This window comes from Parasteatoda tepidariorum, chromosome 9 (assembly GCF_043381705.1).
Source record: "Parasteatoda tepidariorum isolate YZ-2023 chromosome 9, CAS_Ptep_4.0, whole genome shotgun sequence".
NCBI lineage: Eukaryota > Metazoa > Arthropoda > Arachnida > Araneae > Theridiidae > Parasteatoda > Parasteatoda tepidariorum.
The window spans coordinates 15,748,308-15,767,862 of NC_092212.1; the positions used below are offsets into that span (position 1 = coordinate 15,748,308).

The following is a 19,555-nucleotide window of genomic DNA, read 5'->3' on the forward strand; positions in this document are numbered from 1 at the left end:
AGCTGTTCCTTCGCATTATTTCCAAACAAATATTTTACAATTTCCATTTGACTTCACCTGAATACACAGAAACATCTTTATGAAATCGTGGTTTTAACAAAAACGCTCTACTGAACATTTTGAAACGTGGCTTATCATTGTATTTCCTTCGATTTATTTAATATTGTTATTTTTCACTCTGTCAGAAACATATAAAAACTCTTACGAATTGACCTAAAATTTTTTTAAATGCTACTGAGAGTTAGACTTTTTTTTTCAAACCAAATAAATAGGTAAATAATAGGCACTAAACACTATATTTTTTGTAAAGAATTTTGGTCGGACCCTAAGCAGTCCCGGGATAATTGTCCTTTCCATTTCCCTAGAGTAAGACATATGTAAATTGTCATACTAATGCTTCCCCCTTTTCATTGACATTCTAGTTTTTTCTAAATTTTACATAAAGTTAACATGTGTATCCAGCTTTACCGAATAATTGGGGTAAGACCGGGAGATTTGACTTTCTCTAGAATAAAAAGTCATTTATATAACGTCCATGAGTTTTGAAGGATGATATATATTGAACACAACAATAAATATCCTGATTAAATTTGACATCCAAACAATTCAGTTTCCGGTCCTACCCCACTTTCCTCTTCTTTTTTCTTTTTACACCTTGTATAGTGTTGGAAAATCCGTATCATTTTTCAATTCTCTTTTTCATTTTAAAGTGTATACGCCTGAGATATATTTCGTAAGAGAGATTTTTTTTCTCCTCCATAACATTCTCAGAATCGGCTAAAGAAAACGTGGATACTTAAAAAACAATAATATATTTTTTTAACATCTAACATTGTTCAACAACGTAAAAATTGCATAAAAATCTAACAAACATTACATTACTGTATAACAATAGAAAAAAAAGTACATATATTAAAGAGCTGCTTGATTGGAGCATGGTTTGTGAACTAGCTGTCCCAGAACAGAAGTAGAACAAAGTTGCAGGTTTGGATAGTTATTCCTGGAAGAAAATGTTTTTAAATACGAATAAAAAATCATACTATAATTATTAGTTTAATGAACAAATTGTAAAAGAAAAAAAAAGACAAGTGCTACTGAATAAATGTAGAGCGAAAGTACGAAATTCTTCCACTTTTCAAGAATTGAAAGTTTTAAAGAACTAAGAAAACTAATTGTAAAGCATTTCGCAAAATATGGTAAACATTACAAGTACTAAAATTCTGCCGTGTTCGGGAATCAGGTGAATATATAATCTTTTACTCGGTCTGGTCATTTTTTTTCGACATGTGCAGAACAATACCTATAGGTCTTCGTACCTATCTAAACTAAAACGTGTTTTAAACTTCAGATTTTTTAAAACTATATTTTAAGTTTTTTTAAAAAGAAATTTGGGATGACAACTCTGATGATTATTCTCAAATGCAAGGGAGTTTTGTTATTTGAGACTGTTAGCAGAACAATATGATCTTCAGTTGCACTGGATATTTCTTCAGTGTAACGTTCCTTCCTTATTGTGTCCAACACAAAATGGAATTGCTTTTTTTAGGGAAGAAACATCCTAAACACATCGGAAAAATGTTTGTAAATAAACAGAAAAAAATATGTTTCATATTAGAAAACGTAATGCCTGCGAAATCGCTCTATTAAATTTAATGATCTAATATCAAAGGTCTATTTAAACTTCATATTCCATACTTTTCTGAATCATATTACTTCAAACATTAAAATACGCAAAAAGTATACAGAAACACATAATGTTACATCATTAGATTTCGCAAAAAAAAAATTTGACAACAATTTTTATCAAAACATTTAAATAAAAAGTCATTATTTATAAACGTAAAATAAAGAATGCTTATGTTTAAAAAAAACTATTCTAAAAATTCCTCATATTGAAATAAATTTTCATATTTTTTTTCTTTTAAGTCTTAAAATTCTTAATCATAAGCGTAGAAAATCATTCTGTAGGGAATTATCATCGAATTAGAACACAAATTATTTACAAGTAAATTTTTTATTATAAAAATCATACCACTTAGTTGCTTTATATATCCGGAGAATTCTAAATTGAAATGTTCTTCAATTGAAAATTTTATTCTCAAATAATACAAACATTAGATTATCCCTTCATTTATTTAAGATGACATACCTCTCGATAAAATTTTATAATTGTAAGATCTCGCTATGAATTTCTATGACTTAAACGCAACGACCTTATTTAACTTAAAAACAGAATAGCTAAATTATAGTTGAAATTAAGCATTCAAAAAACCAAAATTCTTGACAAGAAAACTATACAAATTTATTAATAATCAACACAAATGATACTATTTCAAGTAATTCGGATGACTCTTTATTATTCTTCTCCGTATTATATAGATACAAAAATATATACTATTCTATAAAGAAGAATGTTCCATAACTATTACGGTTCAGTTCGTTCTGAAATCTCATTTATTCATTGAAATGAAGTAAGCAACGTGGAATTAAATAACTTCCCTTTAATTTATAATGAATCGAAGACAAAACAAATGCATTTATACACACATCTTTAACAGTATGCTATTACGAAATCGGAAGTTATCGATTTCAAGTTTGTTGATAAGGGAAAGGAAAAAATTGAGCTAATTGTTCTTCATTCAGACTATTATTAAATGATAAATAATTATTATAAATTATTTTTCGCATGGAATAAGCTTAGGACAAACGAATTTTATAAACAACGTGCAAACATTTTTTAAATTTTCGAAATAGGGCGAAATACGCAAACAAAAAGTAAAATAAACATTAAGGGGTTCAAATTAGCAATCGTTCTCGTGATCAAACTATTGGGACTCTATTTTCCTGATAACGGTCACTCTATATATATTTTTAGGGTCCAAAATCCAAATGAGTCGGAAAAAATTTGTTTATTCAGAGAAAATGCGTTTCAGCGTATGGTTTTCGTAACTTAAAATATCTGTTGTTGGTGGTTTACGTCGCTCTAGAGCTGCACAATGGGGAGTTGGCGACAGCCTGGGAAACATCCCAGAGGATAATCCGAAGACATGCCATCACAATTTTGATCCTCCACAAAGGGGATGACTCCCCTGCTTCGGTAGCCCTACGACGTGAGCGCGAAGTTGAGCACAATCTTAAATATTTAAGCTTTAAATATCTACTGCACTAATTAGTTAGTGTATATTAACGTAATTACTGGTTAGTACCTGGAACCACCAAGTTTTAGATGTAAAACTCCGATTTGATATAAGTTTTAAAGGGAATTTCGTTTTTTATTTGGTAAACGTTTACAGAATGTTAAATGCCGGGTAGCTCTCTCCCGGGTAATGACACTCTCTTTTAGAAGAACATCAGAGCAGGAAATACCGAACAAAGATTTCTTATTTAAAAAAAGAAGTGTAGAGAATGCTACGTATTTTCATTTTCCCCCCGTATATATTTGCCTTCGTATATATAAATTAATGCTTTTCCTTATCTACCTTAATTGGATTTTAAAATATCAAATAAGTAATAAAATATCAACTAACATCGACACGGATCTCACAAATATTTCGAATATTCACCTAAGCAACTATGTGATTGCTGACATTTACCGGTGAAATTCACGTATAATTGACGTGTGCTTCAAAATAAAAAATAGTGAAATAGTTTTACTTATCAGTTAATTAATTCCCTTCCTTCGGGAGGTGAATAACAGCATTCAGTTATTTCTTACTTTATTAAATTTCCTGTTCTGTCCCTTTCGTAATTCCACATTGTTTCATGATCCGCATAAATTAAAGTAATATGAATGCGCAGTCCGTAGCAATCCAACGTTAAGTGAAGTTGAAAATCATCCTGAAACAGAGAATTCAAAGTAAGATTCAATTTAAACAAATTTCATTACTCAACTTAGTCTATTAACAGGGTTTGGACTTGGCTTGAAAAAAAATTTGCATTATTATTAACTTTCTCTTTAAGTTTAAAGTATCAAAACCCAAGATTTTGCATCAATGTTTAAACACCTGAACGCAAAGAATAATATTAATCTACGTCTAGTCTCAAAAATTGGTCTTGATATGCAATAGACTTCAATATATTTTCCTTTTCTTCCCTTATTTTTTTCAAAAAAAAAAAAAAGAAACCCTTTGCCAAGCGAATGATATGAGATAAATTAACGTCTGATTGGAGGTAACAGTGATACCCATTTCATTGTATAGTTCGCAAAATGAAAAATATGCCACCCTAAGTAACTTTTGAGCTAATGATAGGGACTCAATCTTAATGACTCAAAAGGGTGACTTAAAAAAATGCTAATTAATAAGTGTAGAAGATATTTTAAGTTACAAAATCAGACACAAAAACATACTTTCTCTGAATACCTGCGAACACACTTTTCTTCAACGGATTCGGATTTCTGATCCTATCAAGAAATAATTCCTGAGAAATCGAATTGCAAAGAAGCCGTATATTTAAAATTTCATTTATCAGAAACTATTCGACCGATTTCTCCCAAATTTTGTATTTTGCAATGTAAAATTACTTAAAAGGGATGTAAAAAACTGTATACCTTACAATTCAAAACCTTTTTGACTATAATTAAATAAAATAATAAATATTTTCTGAAATTTAGTTTTTGCATTGAATTATCTTTGGGTAAAAGAATTTTATGACTAAGTGCAAAATGTTTCAATTTGCTGAACAATTTCTCTAGATATGGAAGAAAGTACAATTAAAATTAAGGGGTCCAAACTGACCCCTCTCCTGAACAAATTATGGGGATCCCATTTTGAAGATTGCGTCTACCCCCAATATTTCGGGGAACAGAAATTATTCGGAGAAAGTACGTTCTTGTGTCTGATTCCGTAATTTAGAATACCTTCTGCACTATTTATCTAGCATATTCGTTAAGTCAACCCCCCCCCAAACCATTAAAATTGAGTCATACAACGTGAAAACCCGATCATTAGAATAAAAGATTAATCAGAATAGTCAGTTCTTGCATATTGTACAATTGTAGCACGAGTACAGTGCTAAAATATTAATCTAAAATTGGATTAATCAGCGTAGTTGCCCTTGATGTATGAATGAGATGTACGATATGTATTAAATGTATGAGAACAAACATGTTAAAAAGATTTTGTTTGTTGTATCCTGTGGGTTAATGCAATCTTTGCAATGCAAGTGATCGTTTTACCCATTTATCGTACTCTACTGGACGTAAATATTCGTTGTTCATAAACATGCTGTTCAGATCCATTTTCCAATCAGCTGAAACAGGGAGAGCTACAGCTATATGAAAGTCTAAAGTCTTCTGAAAAATGTCGCAGTTATCGTTCCAACCTGAAAGAAATGAAAATTGATGTCATTGTTTTTTTTCTTCTTTTGTTGATATTTATGAAGTATGTTAACTTACCAAACCAGGGCCTGATTATAGCCGAGGCCCAATAGGAACAATTTCTGAGGGGCCTCAAAAATTAGTAAAAAGTCTAATGAAAGGTGGACTAGTTACGTGCTGGTTTATGTACTAAATAAAAAAATAATTACAGCATACAATAAAAAAATAATTCAGCTAATCAGTGAATTATAGCTCGCTGATTTCAATTGTTTGTGGTCACCAAACTATTTTTATTTTGACATAACATTGTTTTGTTCTTTTATATTTTGCATTAAATTATAGATGCGTAAGTTTTATCTTAGAAAAATAATCTTCAATTGTTTGCTTTCAAAATTTCTTAGAATGTTTATCTTGAATCATGCAGTTCAATAGATACTTTTTCATTATTAGGACTACTCTTCAGTAATTTAATTTCAAAATATTTCGTAAGGGGCCCAGGAAATTTGGTGGGCCTTGGGCCTAAATTTGTCTTGATCGATCCCTGTACCAAACGTTTCACACAGAAGACAAAGGCATATCAAATGACGCGGGAGAACATTAAACGGTTATTTAATACACGCAAGATTTTCATGAGTTCCATTAGATCAGTCCGAAAAATGTAGAGATCCACCTTGCCACACCGTGAAACAAAATAGTCTTTTTTGGAGGTAAAAAAATTTTGATTTTTAAAACGAAATAAACCCTATACAGTTTAGTAATAGTAGTACATTATTTACGTTGCACTAGATTTGCACAATGGCTTATGATCTGGGAAACATCCCTAGAAAGATCCAAAGACATGCCATCGCAATTTTGATCTTCTACAGAGGAGGGGATGGTGCCCCTGCTTCGGCAACTCAGACATGTGAAGCAGGAACTATACGGTAGAACAGTATAACGAGGACCGATACCGCGTACCCTCGCACAGGCTGATCAAAGTGGTCACCCACCCACTTACTAATCGCAGCCTGACTGTGAGACGTTTGATCATCCTACGAAATGGCTTCACTCACCAGAAAGTGTGTTGTTCCATAGCCAAAATGTGCCCAACAAAGGTCTGAGGACTGATTTCATTTCTTGGATTGTGATGAGTGCCCTCTTGAAGAGCTGTTCACGAGAGAGAGTCGGGTGTGAGAGCCCTTCACTGACAGAGAGTGGCCAACATTCTTCGAATTCAGAGTTTTGGACTTGAAGCAAGAAGTGAGTGACCTCTGATGGCAGATGAAGGCCACTCTGCCGACCATCCTCAAGTATGAAAGGAACTGCCGTGAAACTGAAATGAAAATGGGGTCATTAAAAGAATGTATCTTGCGACACACTTTTTAAGATTCTTTCGTCTCTCTTATTTTATAAGCGTCGTTGAGCTGCCGAACCCATTTTGAGTTTACAACTCCGTAGCCTCGTCGTGTTGAACCCAATCCAGAAGACAAGGGAAATCCTGGATCAGGTATTGGGAGAAATTTGCTTCAGTGCAAAACTTTTTGATGGAACTCTCCTGCATTTGCGTTACATGAAGAAAAGTACCACGAAAACAACCCACGGTCAGCCAGACGCCAATGGGGACTTTAACCACTGAGGATATTTTACGTCACCACTGTGATCAGTGGAAGCTCGATGCGAAATTCGTATCTACCAGCCATCGCTGGGATTCGAAGCAGTTTTACCTCGCTGGAAGTCGAACACTCTGAGCCACAGTGGTTCTCTCAATCTTTTTGTAAAAATTATGTTACTGTGAGTTTGCAAGTTTTTCATGATCGTTAGGTAAAGTTGATCCTATATTTTCCCAGAGCTCTCAATGATAATCCCATAAAATGGTCCAAAATAACAGTAACGATGAGAAAAGTTAAATACAATAAGATATAATAAGAAAGTAATAATAAGCGATCACAAGGTATAAGAGATTCTTCTAAACAAGAACGAAAGAAATGAAGAAAAAAAAACATTTTTAAATTATTATTTTAGTGTTTTTAAATATGTTATAAAAAATAAAATATGAAATAAGAAAAGCCGCAGTTTTCCAAAAAGAAAAAGAGTTTGTATTCAAATTTTTTTATTATTTGCAAAGTAATTTAGAAACTGCATTATTTGGGCTCATAAAAATAAGCAAAAATTAAAAACTCTTCATTGATTTTGATAAATTTTCATCTAGTTGAGAAAAAAAAAACTTGTCAAAAGGATATTTATTCTTTACTGCAAAATGTTATTTATAGTTTAAAATTATAGTATTGTCTTGAGTGTAAGTCACTTAAATTATGGTTTTATAAGATGAAAGAACTTTGAAAAACAGGGTCATAAGGAGCACATCAAAAGCATTAAGTAATTTCATCGTACGCCAGAGCTCTTTATCTCATTACTATATTGCTACCAGCAGCACTGCTTGGAAGCTGCCTCCCAAAGACATTTTTTTGAAATTTTTTTCATATTTTTCTTAAAGCCGAGATAGTCTGGTCGGTAGGGCACTGGGCCAAGAGATTCCCGCCGACCGAAGATGGTGACTGATGCACGTTAAGTCTGTCGAGTCACAAAGTCCTCCATGCTCCCATAACAAGTCATACTGATCCAGGAGATAAGTTCAAAATAACACTTTGAACATGAGAAGTCGTAAACCCAAAATTGGGTTCAACGACTGTTCAACGACGACCCTTATAAAATAAAATATTTTTTCTTAAATCAATAAGTTTCAGATAAAAACGCATTTTTACACCATTTTAAACTACTTCATTTTAAGTGACAACATTCAAAATTTGCTTTAAACCGCTCTTACAGTTTGTCAGCTTCCAATAAAAAAATTTTAAACAACATTGAGGTGTGTTAATTAAAAATTATTAATCATATTCTTCCAACCTTTAGTCCTGACTTTTCTAAACTTTCAGTTGCAGGCTTTCCGGCGTAAAAAAAAACCCGGCATTTCTCATTTTATTCAATGAGATAGTAGCAGAAGTCGAGAAATTTTTATTCAATTAGATTTTTGCAAGCGACAAAACCCTTTGATGAATCTTTTGCATTTGCTTATGTCATGATTTAGCATCCAATCAGGTTTAACGTGAGGTCTGATCAATTATAATCATGTCACGTCGCTTGCAAGCATAAAATTAAGTCTGATCCGAAAATTGATCCAGGGTTACAATAAATCAGGGCTGTCCAGCTGCAAAGAGCCCATGGGCCAGAATTCCGGTCACTGATCACCTGGCGGGCCGCAGTTTGAAAAAGTTGAACTATAACCTCTTACCTCTTATACAATAACAATTAATAGTTGAATTATTAATTATAAAACAATGGAACAGAAGGATTATAAAACAATTTGCTTACATTTTAATGGGAAAACTGAGGCCAATCAGCCTGAATAAGAAGTTGGTGGGCTGCTTAATATGTGTTGGAGGGCCGCATGCGGCCCGCGGGCCGCCAGTTGGACAGCCCTGCAATAAATGAAGCCTAAAGCTGTAATGTTAACACGCCACGCGCAGTCACGTAATTATGCACAACCATGTGATTTCAGTTCCGAATGATGTTAATTCTCTAATTCATGTTTTTTTCGGACAAATTTAGATCGATGACCGAAATTGGTGGTTGTTGTCTTTCACCGGTGAATGTTGACAATCACGTAGTCGCTTTGGTGAATGTCCGAAATATTTATTACATCCGACTTGATATTAATTTATTCGTGGATATAATTACATTTATTCGATATTTTAATACTTACTGACGATAGATTGGAAGAAACATCAGTGTTTGGAGTATCGGGCCATACATTTACATTTGCCCGGTATACATTTGCTCGGTATAGCCTACACTGATGTTTTTTTAAGGTTAAGTTCCACTGCCCGGTATACATTTGCCCGATACTCCAAACACTGATGTTTCTTCTAATCTATGGTCAGTAAGTATTAAAATATAGAATAAAATAAATATATCAAATAAATATAATAATATCAACGAATAAATTAATATAAAATTAGATATGACAAATATTTCGGACATTCACCAAAGCGACTATGTGGTTGTTGACATTCACCGGTGAGAGTCGACATTCTCCAGATTTCGGTCATTCACCGTAATATCTATACTCAATTCGACAGTTTTTGAAAGATATTTAAATTGTATACAATAATCAGTTTAGATTTTCGATAAATATCTTTTTACGCAAGTAACGCTAAAAAAATTTTTTACCAACATTGAAGTCGGTTTTTCATCAGTTTAAATTGTAACATTAAATTTTAAAAAATGTAAAAACTGAAAATATTTGAAACTTAGATCGAAGAGGTTAATCTTCTCTTTATAACAAGTTTTTCTAATTTTTTCTCCCAACAATTACTTAGTTTTAGTGTTTTTTCTATAGCTCAATAGAAATTGAACAACAGTTACAACAGTTTATTTTCCAGTGGGATGTATTTGTCATTCGCTAAGAAATGTCTCAACGCAAAGTAGTTTTAAACTGTTTCAATTACTCTAATAGGCCGCCCTGTTAATAATAGGTAGAAATAGTCAGAACTATAACTTAGGTACTCAGAAAAGTGTAAAGAGGTTCACTTTTGACGTTCTTCTGACAGTAAAATATTCGTTTTGCTATGTTTTTATTTAAAATTATAACACGAGAAATTTTTTATAGCCACCGTTTTGTAAAAAGTATACTGATGTCTAAAACTAATATGTTTAATATTCCTAATTATTGATCCTTTTGAAAACAGGATAGAAATGAACTTCCCGTGTTAATTCTTTTCTTGGAACAGCCTTGAGTTTGACTTCTCAATTAAATATTAATTTGCATATTTATTTCAGACAATGATTTTAAATACAGATTAAGAGTGGTCATTACGTCATACCCTTGTGGAGCAAAATATAAACAAAGATTAAACACTATTAAATAGGGGATGTTTTGAACTACACAGGGCTATCAGCATTCTACGCTTTGGTTTTTAGTTAAGTTTATGTTGAATCTTTGTTTTATAAATTTGATTTAAGTGTGTTTTATAAATTTATATGTCTTTTGGGAATTTGATTTAAAGTTATTTCTTCTCTTCACTACAAGTAAACAATTCAAAAGTTCATATGAAACATCACTTTGTTCTAACTCTTTCGTGGTCAGGCTTTAAAAATGTTGGCAAAATTATTAAAAATCTTGAAAGCAAGATTTTCCAGTAAAGCTTCCTGAATAATTTTAACATTACATAATGCAAAAAAAAAAAACAATCTTTAAACTGAAAGCAAGAAAAGTAAACTAAGATGTACTTCTCGTAGGCTTGACTTCTTGCAAACTGTAAAGGCAGAAATGCAGAGGATTTATTTTCCAATAAACCCGGATGCCAGTAAAAGGTTTCTCTCTCGAAAAACACGATCACAGTCACAGTTAAGTTTCGACGGCTGAAGGAGAAACTCGTATCAACAAACTCGCCATTCTGATAGAGTTGTCCACGACTCCTTGAAAACTCGAAACCCAGTGTTGCCGATCTATTAACAGAAGTTTCCTAAAAATACCAACATTATTAGGGCGGTGCTTAACGAACATCTTGTTGTACCAAATCAACGGTTTAAAATTGTTATAACAGGGTAAAATATAATGCATGAGACTTACATGAGTGAATATTCTTGATTCTCTTTCAAGAATGCCAAAAGTGACATGGTGGGGCGGTCCGTGCAGGATCTTCGTCTGCAGATTGTTTGTGAACAATAAGTATTTCTGTAGAGTGGATAACATGCAGAAAAGAATAGAAGGTTCCAACAATATCGGAGCCACTTTAAAGTGGTTCGCAAAATCAACAAAGTCTTTAATGAACCAATAAAAAGGGCGAACCTGAAATATTATTTAGATTTAAGGGTTGTCTCCAAAATGACTAGCAGTATGAAAATGCAATCAAAGAAAAATAAAAAATATTTGAATAGATGGCACTGTCACGCCATTTGTGCACAAACTGAGTATCTAGTTTTGAAATCACTTGGTCATCTGGTTAGATGAAATTTCATTCCATCAGGAATGGTGATCAGTTTTCCAAACTAATGCTAATTGCATGAGTGATCTGCAGTATCTGCAATTTGATTAACTCAATCACAATCATTATAAATATTTTTAGATTGGTTTAATCATTTAAATAGCATAGTTTAAGCGGGTATAGCATTTTTTTTCCTTAACTAAGATTTAAATTTCGTTTTGTATTTACATAAACAAACTAGAACATTCCTTTAATCAAAAAAAAAAGCCACCTGTACTACAAAATATCAGCCGCAAAATATGAAATTAAAAATATGTCATTGTTTGTTCAAAGGTGTTCATTAATCTGTTTTTTTTTTCTATTGGATTAGCATAATGAAAAATTATTAATTTGGTATTAAGTGATTTGAATCAAATGATCCATATCAAAAGGGGCTTGAGTCAATGTGATCCGAGCAGGACCGGATTAAACCGAGGCCCTAGGGCCATTCAAATTTTTGGGGCCCTTAGAATAAATTTTTTTCTCGTTTATTTTTTATTTATACAAATATAAAAATATTTATATATCTTTTCATTTAAGAAAGCATATTTAAAATAAAAATAAATAATAATAAATTAAATCTTACTTTACTTCATTAAATTAGAATTAAAAAATAATAACAACGTAAAAAATCATTGTTTTTCTTAATCTTTGAAAATTTATTTTAAAAAAAAAATCCATTTTAATGGGCCCCTAATCATTGAGACCTAATCTGGCCTAATGGGTCATCCAGCCCTGGATCCGAGTCAAGTTATCCCTATCAAGTGATCAAGACAAACAATCAATATAAAGATGATTCGTTACTGGGCAAAATGTTTTTCATTGAGAATGAAAACTTACGACTCCTGATTCTCTGACTTCACCCGATGAAATGCTCTTTAAGAGTTTTTCTCTTTTCTTGGCTGGCATCAGACAGAATGGTTTTCTGGGATGAGTCAAGCAGAAGAGGGAATTCCTATCCAAAGATACATTTCTAGGAAAGAATTGCCCTCTGTAAGGTAAGTGTTCCATCTTTTCGCTCTAAAAGAAAAAATATATATTCCTCCAATATAAATCCATTTTATTTGAAAAAGTATAAAATAAAAGTCATACAAAAGGAAGAGGCGAATGTAGGAGATGGTGTACTGAGCCAAAAAAATCTACGCATGCAAAGATTTTTGTTGTTTAAGTCGCACTAGAGCTGCACAATGGGCTATTGGCGACGGTCTGGCAGGATGATCCGAAGACATGCCATCAAAATTTTGATCCTCTGCAGAGGGGATGGCACCCCCGCCTTGGTAACCCGACGACTTGCATAAAATGTAGGGCGAACATGGAATGGTGTTAAATTTTTTTTCTTGCTGAATTTTAAATTATCCGCTAATTCGCACGAAAAAGAAGAAAAAAAATTTATTTGGAAGAAGTATTTTCTGACAGAAAGTTCTAACGCTGTTTTTCGAAGCTCTGTCGCCAAGGAAAATAAAAACAAAAAAAACCGTGGTTTAAGAGCCTTACACTTGAAGCAATGCGATGATTTCAAACTCTCACCGTAAAGAATTATCTGGGCTTTAGAACAGATAAATAACTTAAAATTTCTTAAAGTTACTAAAAGTTCTTAATAATCGCCAATTTGTCGACATTTTCCGCCTAGATGCAAATTATCGAAATCACTACCCTATTCTTTATACTCCATCACTACCTTATTCTTTCCTATTTATAAGCAATAAACTCTTAATTTTCACAAAACTAGATTTTACTAGATATTGACGTTGTGCGCCATTTTCTAAATAAGCGTAGGTAATGCTTTCTTTAGATAGGCTAAACTCGACCTAACATTCACGAGTAACAGTTACAAACTCTCAGTAGTCATAAAAATAGCATATTATTCACAAAAAAGTATCATTTCATATGACAACGGAACTTTCGAAAACGATGCCTGAAAACTCTCCTCTGTAGTACGTCTCACATTTTTCGAGGAAAATGAGTGTGATTGGTGGAAATTGAATTTTTTCTTAACAGGGAAGTGATGTATTGTTTCTGATGTATTTGTTCACGCTGAATTGAATAAAACCAGGACATTCTCGAGAACAAGTAGTTTAGAAGTTATAAGGGTTTCAACAAATGCGAGTGAATACTTTGTATTTTATGAAAAAATTTTTAATCATAAATTTTGATTCTTTGAAAACATTTTTTAATCCTAAAATTGTCTATAAAATAACCATGATCCAGGATTCTAACAATTATGTATAGGTATTAAAATATTTGATACTATTCGATATTAGCACCTTTTCAAGTTTTGGCTGATTTGTTAATATTTTTATTTTTTGGGATAACAATACGGTGTTCTTGAGTTTTGCAAATGTTGATATCTTTTATTAGAGCTGACAACTGCCCAGTTTTAAAACATCGCAGTTATGGATCAAATATAATTTCAGATCAAAGTATTGAAACTTTTATTATTAATCTATTAATAATTAAAATATTAATCAGGAAATAATATAATCAGTAAAATCTAGTTTATCTGAGATAATCGACTGAAAGTGGACAATCTTCCTATTTAAGACATTAGATTCCTTTCAGTCTTTAGTTTTATAAGTTTTTTTTTTAAAAAAAAGTCAACTCATTTAAATAAAAATTTATTAAGAATTAGCACCCACGTTAGCAACAACCTTTCAATGGCGGATCAAAAATGAATTGGAAGAAAAATGAATTGGGTTTTAAGACTAGCTAGACTATTTAATGAGCTGAAACGACATTACTTTCCGGTCCACCTAATAAATAAAAATGGTCTGCAGCTGATTTCCTGCTGACTGCAGAGCGGGTATGCTCGCATGGTATTTTTTCCCCTACCAGTTAATAATTCTTAAAATAATTAAAAAGTATAAATTTTATTTATTTCATTGTATTCCTTCACATTCTGTTGCAATTTCACGTTTCTGAATCTTATAGTTTTCGCAGCAAAAGAAAACAATAAAATAAACAATTGTAACAACTGTGGTGTCAGTGGCGACGCTTTTTCAAAAGGGAGATTTCGCACTTAACGCTATGTTACTACAAAGACAAAGTTACAAGCACGCTTTTTATAGCTGTGCTTCGAACTAAAAACCTGGAAATGCGAATTTGAAAAATGTATTGATGAAATTTAGAAATGAATCGTGTGATCTTACAGAAATTGGTTCATTCAATAAATTATTTTATTGGTTTTTGTTTAGTTTTGTCATTATGACAATTGTCTAATTGCACTAGTTCCATAATAAACTAAATACATTTTCTCTAATTTGAAACTATAAATTACATTAATTTCAACTATGCAATTTAGTTAAAAGAAGTTAAGTAATCAATAGAAGTTCAGTAATATTTTTAAAAAATATTTTTTAATAATAAGCTGCATTTTTAATCGCTGAATTCATCAAAATCTATAATTTACCAAATTTTTCCTCTTACAGAACCGCCATTTTGCGAAAATAAAGCATTTTGAATCGTATGCCGTAGATTTAAAAAGCCATTTTAATTGTTTCGATTTTGTAGTCGAAGTTAAAATGAGTTAGAGGTGGTTCTTAACTAACAAATTTCTGTAAGATCTCTTATTTTCACTGACATAAGTTTGATATTTTTTCAAGGGTTCAAGCGTATTTCACCAGAACTGACGCACTAGAAGTGGTCATACCCAATTACTTGAGACCTTACGTACTGGAAATCTCCCTATTACAGTTAAACGGTCATTATCAAAATGATTTAAGAGCTATGAGTAACAATCCAAAACACACACATTTTTTTTTCATACGTTGTCTCACTCAAAATTTTTAAAAATGCCAATTACCTTCTTCTCTCTAAAATCTACATTAAAATGTAGCAAAATAATTAAACAATTTTATGCATTTAGTAAATATTAAGGAGTCTCAAGGTAGTGTGATTCTCCCACTTTTCTATTCCTGTTATTATGGTTTCGACAAATTTCGCTTTTTCTTTACTCCATAACTTTTCACTGAAACTTACTGCCTCAGGGTAAAAGCAATATTTGCAGAAACCATGGTAATGAAGAAGTGTGGAAAACCTTGAAAAGTCTATTCCATCTGCAAAGAGTATGAGGATGCTTGAACATCATGACTCATAACAGAAATGTATAATGATCAAAATAAAAAAACCTGGATAGGTTTTGATCTAAAGATCGAATCTTCATGTTCTAAGGACTCCATCTTAATCGCTCGAGGGGGTGACCTCAAATATGCTAATTAATTAGGGAAGACATATTTTAAGTTATGAAAACGAACACAAAAACGTACTTTCAGTTGATAAACATACCTCGACGGCTTTGGATTTTTGACCCCCAAAATATAGGGGGGAGCAGCAATCTGGGAAATAGGGCCCCCATAGTTTGGTCAAGAGAACGATTTAAAGTTTGGACCCCCTGACGTAAAATTTATTTTTTGCGTATTTTACCTTATTTCGAAAACGTTTAAAGCTAATGGAAAAATTGTTGTCCAAAATTATAAAATTCGCTTGCCCAAAGATGCATGCAAAAAATAAACTATCGTAAGTATTTACTATTATTTTATTTAATAACAGTTAGCAAAACTTTTGAATTGTAAGGTATATAAATTCTTGCATAATTGTAAAGTATCTAATTTTACATGGCAAAATACAAAATTTGAGGGAAATTGGTTGAATAGCTCCTGAGTAATCAAATTTTAAATATACAATTTTTTTTTAAATTCAATTTCTCAGGAACTATTCAACCAATTTCCCTCAAACAATACAGATATAAATAGATACTTTAATGTCGCGTAAAATTTTTATACCTTATAAAAAAATTTTCGATATATAAAATAAAAAATAGTAAACATTTACTAAAATTTATAGTTTGCATCTTTGGATAGGCGAATTTTATAACTGCGTGCAAAGATTTTTCAATTCGCTTAGAAAATTTTCGAGATATAACGAAATACGGAAAAAATAAAATTAACATTAGGGGTTCCAAATTTTGGATGGATATCCTGACCAAACTATGGGGACCCTATTTACCAGATTGCTGCTACCCCCTATAATTTGGGAGTCAAAAATCCAAATCCGTCGAAAAGGTATGTTTTTTCAGAGAAAGTGCGTTTTTGTGTCTGATTTAACTAAAAATGTCATCCGCAACTATTACCATATTTGAAGTCACCCCATCAAACCATTAAGATGGAATCCTAGAACATGAAGATCCGAACATTAGATCAAAAGTTATTCAGGGTGAACCATTTTTTATTTTGCGCAACCCATCTAATGCATGATCCGTCTACCACTGAGTATAGTTAACGTCAGCACTGTGGTCGGTGCAAACCGGATGCGGTATTTATCACGGTCCTTGCGATTTATTTGACGTTAATGTTATTAAAAAACCACCGACTTTTTCTATGCTTTCTTCAAAAATTTTATAAGAAATTCTCGCTCCATATGAGATAAGCTTTAGATGAAATGTGAAAAATTATCTAAGACAATATCAACTTGATTCTTAAAAGATGCATTCAATGTTTTATTTTTTACTTTTTCTTGAAAAAACTTGGAAATTTTTAAAAAATTTTAAAAGTTATTTTATATCTTTTCATCTTATAGGATAACGTCATTCTTTTTTAAATTGGGTTTTTTATTGGTAAAGACAATGAAAATCGATGCATGTGCATTGCACATGCTTCTAGAGAAAAAAAAGGTTTATATAAATCTGCTTATCTACTCTAAAAGAGTGGATTGAGGTTTTCTGTTAGTATTTGAATAGCAATTATATTATTTGTTAAATTAATAGTGTTAAAAAAATTTACGTTACAAAAAATATATCTTATCAATTAATACTTCCCTGAAACTTGATGCAAATTTAATTGAGTGTAAGTGGAAATTGAAGTAGAGCTTCCAGGAAAGTCCGAAGTAAAGATTTCAACAGCAAACTCCACAGCTATAATCGACACTTTGAAATTAGACACAAAATTGAAAGACATAACCACGGCCGATAGAAAATTCAATTTCTACTCTGCTTCAAATTTTCTGCAACCTTCATAGAGTATTCATTTGGAACCCTATNATTTATCACGGTCCTTGCGATTTATTTGATGTTAATGTTATTAAAAAACCACCGACTTTTTCTATGCTTTCTTCAAACATTTTATAAGAAATTCTCGCTCCATATGAGATAAGCTTTAGATGAAATGTGGAAAATTATCTAAGACAATATCAACTCGATTCTTAAAAGATACATTCAACGTTTTATTTTTTACTTTTTCTTGAAAAAACTTAGAAATTTTTAAAAAATTTTCAAAGTTATTTTATTTTATATCTTTTCATCTTAGGATAACGTCATTCTTTTTTAAATTTGGTTTTTTATTTCTTTGCCAATATTTTCTCACTTTTGTAAATTTGATAAAGACAATGAAAATCGATGCATATGCATTGCATGCTTCTAGAGAAATTTATATAAATCTGCTTATCTACTCTATTATAAAAGAGTGGATAGAGGTTTTCTATTAGTATTTGAATAGCAATTAAATTATCTGTTAAATTAATAGCGTTAAAAAAATTTACGTTACAAAAAATATTATATCTAATCAATTAATGCTTCTCCGGAACTTGATGCAAATTTAATTGAGTGTGAGTGGAAATTGAAGTAGAGCTTCCAGGAAAGTCCGAAGTAAAGATTTCAACAGCAAACTCCACAACTATAATCGACACTTGAAATTATACACAAAATTGAAAGACATAACCGCCGATGATAGAAAATTCAATTTCTACTCTGCTTCAAATTTTCTGCAACCTTCATAGAGTATTCATTTGGAACCCTATTACAAGACGTTTTAAAGTTGATTCCATGGAAATATAATTAAATTCAAAAAGAAAGTTGCCCTAAATTATAAAATTTGCACTATATTATAATTCAAGGTACCGATATTATGGTTTAATGCTGAACAGGTTTCTCTTAGAGAATAGATCTTACATTTATTATCTTCTATTAATTTTGAAACAGAATACAAAAATTAAACAGTTTGTACGTAACATATTTGTACAATTACGTATAAAACAATTTTATCTTTTGCAATTCAAAACGTACCGTAGCTTACTCGAAGATGTTACATTAAAACCAATCTAATAAGATAATATAAAAACAATTCTATCTTTTGTACGCAACATTTAAATCAAAGAATGAAAACTTTCACATACCTTATAACGCAAAGTAAGAGCCGTGTTTGCAATTAAAAATCCGGCACCGGTAACAACAAGGCCGAGGAAGCTGTACTTAATAACAGTCAAAATGGGTGCCGATAAAATCATCTCCCAAAATTTCACGTTGTCAATTGCAGCCTTTTAGTATTTTTACCTGACTAAAACACAATATTGCTTCTTAGTTTGAATTTAAACATTAACATCTGTTTGAAATTCACTTAAAGCTGCTAATTAGTTAGAAGGGATTCGATTGTTTTTACTTTTATTTACTCACACATTGATACACTTCACAAAGAACGGCTGGGATTTGTTTATGAGTATGAGTATAGTAAAGTGCGACGTGCTCTCTGCTTTTACTTATTGCACTGCGTTTCAATTGGGATTTGTTTATCGGTTATTGCTTTATTGAAATTACATACATTTGCAGGCTTGTGTGCTAGTTTAGGCTTATAAACCTTTGCCTAGAAGAAGGACAGATAGAACAATCCAGAGAAGGACATCACGCTGTTGTTGTAGTTCATTTACGTCGCACTAGAGCTGCACAATCGGCTATTGGAGAAGGCCTGGGAAACATCCCTGAGGATGATACGAAGACATGCCATCACAATTTTGATCCCTTGCAGAGAGGATGACGCCCCCGCTTCGGTATCCCGACGACCTGCACGTGAAGTCGAGCATTTCACGGTAGAACAATTTAACGAGGACCCACACCGCACACCCTCGTTCCCTACGCAGACTGATCCAAGTGGCCACCCACCCGCAAACTGACCGCAGCCAGTGATGTTTGACTTCGGTGCTCTGATGGGAACCGTGTCTTAATGATCAGTCTACTGCGGGACAAAGACATCACGCAGAATACATCCAGTGTTACGACGGGATTCGAACCCACCACCTCCACGCTTCACACAGCTTTTGGTGGAGTTACCGCTAGGACAGGAAGGGCCCCTTTTTTATTTGTTGGACACTCAATTCGAAATCTATTTCTGCCCTATTTAAATAAAATATTACTGCTCATTTTATATTAGTTATAGTCGAGAATGTTCTAAGAGCTGCACAATGGGCTATTGGCGAC

At 32.2% G+C, this 19,555-nt stretch overlaps 1 protein-coding gene across 1 annotated transcript; it reads right to left on the reverse strand.

Annotated features, from left to right (window-relative positions):
• Window positions 1-796: 796 nt before the first annotated feature.
• On the reverse strand, window positions 797-18,783 carry LOC107439235 (uncharacterized; the record flags this gene model as incomplete). The annotated part of the gene is given in 8 exon segments (XM_016051755.4): window positions 797-1,000; window positions 3,716-3,837; window positions 5,177-5,322; window positions 6,370-6,629; window positions 10,583-10,818; window positions 10,926-11,144; window positions 12,160-12,339; window positions 18,481-18,783. Coding segments are annotated over 8 exon segments (1,362 nt in total). The 3' UTR covers window positions 797-912.
• Between the last annotated feature and the right edge of the window lie 772 nt (window positions 18,784-19,555).